This window comes from Microtus ochrogaster, unplaced genomic scaffold (genome assembly GCF_000317375.1).
Source record: "Microtus ochrogaster isolate Prairie Vole_2 unplaced genomic scaffold, MicOch1.0 UNK43, whole genome shotgun sequence".
Classification (NCBI taxonomy): domain Eukaryota; kingdom Metazoa; phylum Chordata; class Mammalia; order Rodentia; family Cricetidae; genus Microtus; species Microtus ochrogaster.
In genome coordinates, this window is record NW_004949141.1 from 1,372,519 (window position 1) to 1,378,518 (window position 6,000).

Sequence of the window (6,000 nt, forward strand, 5' to 3'; positions counted from 1 at the left end):
ACCAATATTGTAACTTCTGTCACCATAGATTATTTCTAATTTTAAAATTGAGAAAATGAAAGCATACACATTTTTTTGTGCTTGATTTTGTTCATTGCTTTTTAGGTTTGTTCATATTGTTTGTGTAAACTGCCTAGCAGTGGTTTTACATTGAAGGCATATATTGTAGTTTTTGTTTTCTTCATTGAGAGCATTTGGTGGCTTCCAGCTAGCAATAAATTGTTTGTTTGTCTGTTTATTATTATTTTTTGGCAATGAATCTTAAAGAACACATTTTCATTTCTGTTGTGTTTCCCTAACCTGAAAATGTTTTGATTGGTTATCAAGTGTGGTGGCACAACACCTGTAATCCCAATATTTATGAGGTAGAAGCAGGAAAACCATGGGGCCAGAGAGATGGTTCAGTGCTTAAGAGTGCTTGTTCTTCCAGAGGACCCAGGTTCAATTCCCCACACCCACATGGCAGCTCACAGTGCCTTCTTCTGGCCTCTTCAGGAACTTACACATGACTGCACAGACTACTCACAAGCAAAATAGCCATGCACATAAAATCCAAATAAGTAAATGAACAGGCAAAATATCCATATAATAAGATACAAGTGAATGGATGCATAAATATTAAATAAAGCGAGGGGTTCAGGATCTTCCTCAGCTATTTAGCAAGTTTAAGGCCAGGCTGGGGTGCATGATACCTTCATTCAAAAATAAAAAGATTCTAAAAGCTGTGGTTATGTATTTCTCTAATTATTCAAATGACAGATTTGTGAAGTTGGAGCTATGGTTCAGTAGTAACAGAAGATGTTATTCTTGCAGAGGCCTTAGGTTCAAGTCTCAGCACCTACATGGCACTTTAACAGTGGTCTCTGTAAAACTCCAGGACCAGGGGATCCATTGCCCTCTGCTGGTGTCTGCGGTTACGTGCGTGTGATACACATGCATGCAGGCAAAACACTCAAACAGAATATTTTTAATTTGTTAAAAGCCAAATTCAAAGGACTATTCTTTTGGGGGTGGGGTTCAAGACAAGGTTTCTCTGTGGAATAGCCCTGACTATCCTGGAACTCACTCTGTAGACCAGGCTGGTCTCGACCTCACAGAGATCCACCTGCCTCTGCCTCCCGAGTGCTGGGATTAAAGGTGTGCGCCACCACCTCCCGCGCCAAGAGACTATTCTTTGAACTTTTTCTTAGGGCCTCTTCCTGTTTCTGGGAGTCTCAGAATGGCTAGGGATTGGGGACCATGCACTGTTAATTGTCGCATTGCCGACGTCACTCAGGATGAGTCAGTATACATCAAGAAATCATTTTAATTTCTATAATTTCTACATAGTAACCTCAATAATTAAAAAATTAAAGACAAGACCTGAAGCTATGGCTCAGCAGTTAAGAGCACCTGTTGTTCTAGATAGGACCTGAGTTCAATTCCAAGTACTCAACATGGAAGCACCCAACTATTTCTAATTCCCGTTTTAAGTGATCTACAGTCCCCTTCTGAGGGCACCATGCACATACATGACATACGTATATGCATGCAGACAAAATGTTCATATATAAGAAATAAATCTTAAAAATAGAATTAAAGGCCAGCCTGGTCTACAAGAGCTAGTTCCAGGACAGGCTCCAAAGCTACAGAGAAACCCTGTCTCGAAAAAAAAAAAAAAAAAATTGGATTAAAGGAAACATTTTATATGAGGTATTATAGCTTACTTTGGTGATACCAACATTCAGAAGGCTTAAGCATGAAGTCTGTGGCAAGTTCAAGACTAACCTGAGCTATATAATTAGATCCTTTCAATAAACCTAAAAGGAGGAGGGGGAGTTCATACATATCAAATGTCAGTTAATGAGGAACAGGAAAGATGGGACAAAAACAATGGTTTGGGGCCATTGTTTGGTGAAGTACTTTACCCCAGGCTGAGGGACCTGAGTTTGGGCGCCAGAGCCCATTGGGCGCCAGAGCCCACACGGTAGAAAGAGAACTAGTTTTCACAAGTTGACCTCTGCCCTCCCCATGTGCCATGATAAGTGTGTGCCCACACACTTACTAGACAAGGTGAGAATAGTGGGCAGACATGGCACTAGAGAATTAGCTCAGCAGTTAAGAACTCTTACTGTTCTTGCAGAGAACCTAAGTTTGGATCCCAGCACCTGTATCCCTAAATCACAGCGACCTACAGCTTCAGCTCTGGGGGATCTAAGTCCGATGCCCTCTTCTGGCATCACACCCTCACAGTCCTGGCGTACGTACATGCACACACATAAATAAAAGTAATAAAGAGTAAAAATTAGTGTTAGCGTCCAAACATCTAAAATACAATAGCTAAAGTCAGTGTGGTGATGTACCCCTATAACCTCAGCATTCTGTCTTCCCTTGCGCCCCCCCATCCCCCCAAGCAGAAGACCAAACCCAGGGCCTCACGCATACTTGGCAAGTGCTAAATCCCCAACCCCAACCTCAGCATTCAGGAAACAAAGGCTGGCCTTGACTTTCAAAACAGTAATGAGGTAATTTATTAATCAGGTATTCAGTAGCAGAGCAATTTTGAACAAAAACCAGGAAAACTAGGGTAGCAGATATAAATACTAAGGAGCCTTGGCCTTTGAAATAGTTGAAGATTAGAAAGAAAGACTCATGGAACAGGAAAGAATAGCCATGATGCAGTCAGCTGGGGAGGGGTGGTCTTTTCTTTGACTGGCATGAGAAGTGGGCCCATCGTGTCTGAAAGCAGGAAAGTTTCTGCCTTACATTAAAGGTAAGGCAACAGCTAACTTGAGGTGGAATATAAACCTGATTGTGAAAGGTTTAGAAACACTTTTCTTTTTTTTTAATGGAAGAAAATGTGAGACACAAGATGTCGGAAAAATGAAAAAATGTTAGACTTTATTATGCTAACCTTACTCCATCAGAAAATATTAAAAGAGCAAAAAGTCCAGCAATAGACCATTCAAAGTCAGTGTGAAAAACAACACTTTACAAAAGAGGATGTCCAATAGCACAAAGCCCTAGAATTACTCAGATTTATTAGTTATGAAGGAAATACAAATTAAAATCCTAGCAACAAAACAGAATCACCAGGAATTCAAGTTTTCACAATACAGAGGCTACTGGGGACCTAAAGTAATGGGAACCTGGGTTAGCCACAGTGGGCTACAAAGTGGTAGAATCACTTTGGAAACCAGCGATCAGTTTTTAAACTAAGAAGTGTTCATCCTGGGTTCTGGGGATCCACTTGAGGGAAAGATTGTGAATGTCTGTCAAGAAACATGGACGACCTGTGTTCTTAATAACTACAGTGGTGCTGACTCCACGGGAGCCAGGCTTGTCGAGGAGGACCTGATAGAGACAGGCAAGGCATGGAGTGACTGGGCTGAAAGAAAAGCGGGTCTATGACGAGGAAACATTTATCAAATAGTGCTTACTGAATACCAGTTACGTGTCAGTGAAAACAGAGAGAGACGACGCTGTTGTGTGAGACTGGACAGGACTGAGTAGGAAAATAGCAGTAAGTGCTTTTAGTGCCAATGTACAAGACAGATTCAGTCTAGGAAGAGAGTGCAGCTGTTAAAAGCAAACACTACTCTTGCAGAGAACCTGAGTTTGGTTCCTAGCACTCACTATGGGTGGCTCATAGCCCCCTGTCCCCATAACTACAGCTGCTGGGGAACCAGTGCCCTCTTCCGATCTCCTCAAGCACCTGCACTCAAGTGCACATACCACACAGACACACACCTGTGCGTTTAAATAAATTAATAAAGGCTGTCTGAGAGAGTAAAGGCGGCGAAGCTGTGCAGACACAAGAACCGTGTCGGCATGGTATTTTAAGAAAACTCTAAGGAAAGAAAGTCATATCTCCTGAGACATTAATGTTTATGTCAGTAGAGTTAATACATCTCCTGTCAGGACAGAAGTGTTTTTCAATTTTTCAGTATTTACATAAATGTATAAACATGCATGTAAATAAGTATGTAATAAAATATTTTGGGAATGAAACTCAAATATAAAGAATTTATGCTTTATGTGCACCTTAGACATATAACCTGAAGATAATTTCATGTATTTTTAACTAATTTTGTATGCATGATAGCCAGGTGTAGTGACTCACATCTGTAATTTGGGAGGTGTTCTGTGAGTTTCAGGCCAGCTGGACCACAGAGGAAAAACTCGAGGCCAACCTGGCTGATAAGACCCTGTCTCAAAATACCCAAAACAGTATAATAGAAATAATTTTGTATACAAAAGACCCTGTCTCAAAATACCCAAAACAGTATAATAGAAATAATTTTGTATACATGAACAGTTTTACCTGTGCAGCTGCATGTTGGTATTTGAGAAACTGTGATTGTAGAAGTACTTCAGTTCAGATTGAAGATTCTCAGACCTATGGTATTGAAAGCCAGATAAAAATACCTTGGAAATTGCCATGCACAACAGATCTGCCTTTCTCTCTCTGTCTTTGTCTCTGAATACTAGAATAAGACGTCAGGTCGGTAAGCTTGGCTGGAAAGATGACACCAGAATAGATGTATCGTGTGCTAATCTCAGTCCTGGAGCGGAGCTGAGAGCGGTACAGAGCAGTGTGGTGTGGTGTATAGTTGGCTACCCTGAGACCTTACAGTTGTCTGTGTGCTGAGGCTGAGAACAGGAGCCATCTGCGTCTCTTGTTATGTCCACACACCTTAGCTGGCAATGCCCTCAGTTGAGTACAGTTGTTTTGCTGGCACAGTTAGCTCCTGGCAGTTCTTTTTGTTGATCTTCCTTTGTAGTGAAGACTGAACCAGAAACCCCTGGGCCAAACTGCCTCTCCCAGGAGGTCCAGACAGCAGTGAAAACTGAAGAGAGCTCTGAACTGGGCACCTACGTCATTAAGTAAGTGTTCTAGTTTCTTCTAAGGGGGCTCTGCTTTTGGTGTCTCTGTGACGCTTTTTCAAAATCATTGTGATAGCTGAGTGTGTGGACATAGTGAGTGAGTCCTCTGGGGGTAGGGGCATTGTCTTTCAGGGCTGAAGAGTTCATTTTTTATGTGTATGGGTATTTTGTATGGTTGTATATCTGTACACTTTTTGCGTACCTGGTATCCAAGGAGGCCAGAAGAAAGTGTCAGATCCCCTGGGACTAGAATTTCAGATAGTTGTGAACCACCCTGTCAGTGCTGGGAGTTGAACGTGGGTCCTAAGGAAAAACAGTCAGTGCTCTTAATTAACCACTGAGCCATCTTTCCAGCCTCCAAAGAGTTTATTTTAGCCAGTGGTATAGCTTAGGGGTAGCACTTGACCAGTAATCATGGAAGCCCCAGGACTCCCTTGAGCTTGCTGATGTACAGCCTCTGTTGAATGGAGATAGCATACCCAAGTGTAATCATTTTGTTCCTGGGTATTCACAAACCCTGCCTGTGCTTCACAGCTGCCTCTGCATAGCCATGTCATCTTGCTTCCTCTAAAAAACCTTCTTCATTAGATTTCTCATTTCCAAATTAGGAACCTCCCTTTGAGTTGCCAGGCACTTCTAGAGACAATAGAAACATTGTGTCTCTTAACATGACAGATGGAGGCATCAATCAATAACCCTAAGACAGGCATTGGTGTAGTAGCAGTCACCTTGCAGAGATTCTTACTCTAATTTTCAAATGTAGATAAAATGTCTGAGATGGTTGTATAATTTGTCAAAATCTGTTTGTTCTTAACATTTCTTTTTAAGTATAAAATGTTTTATAAAGAAGACCTAGAACCTTATATGGTGGTTCACACCCGTAATTCTAACATTGGGCAGGGTTGGGGTGCAGAGATAGGAAGATCAGATACTTAATCATCTGCAAATTTGAGCAGCCAGGGCTACATGAGAACCTGTCTTTAAAAACAAAGAAAGGAAAGGAAGCTTTTTGTTAGCAGAGGGAACGGTCGGGGTGTGTGTGTGTGTGTGTGTGTGTGTGTGTGTGTGTGTGTGTGTGTGTGTATTCCTTGTTCTTTAAGAGAAAGAGAATAGGTATGGCTTTGAGTGAGTGGG

The 6,000-nt window shown here is 41.6% G+C and overlaps 1 protein-coding gene across 3 annotated transcripts in view; it reads left to right on the forward strand.

Annotated features, from left to right (window-relative positions):
* Positions 1-6,000, forward strand: part of Yeats2 (YEATS domain containing 2) — a 94,471-nt gene that overhangs the window by 80,243 nt on the left and 8,228 nt on the right. For all 3 annotated transcript variants that reach the window (XM_005368933.2, XM_026790158.1, XM_026790157.1), the window contains one exon: positions 4,764-4,866. In XM_005368933.2, coding sequence (XP_005368990.1) covers positions 4,764-4,866 — 103 coding nt within the window. The remainder of the gene's footprint in view (positions 1-4,763; positions 4,867-6,000) is intronic.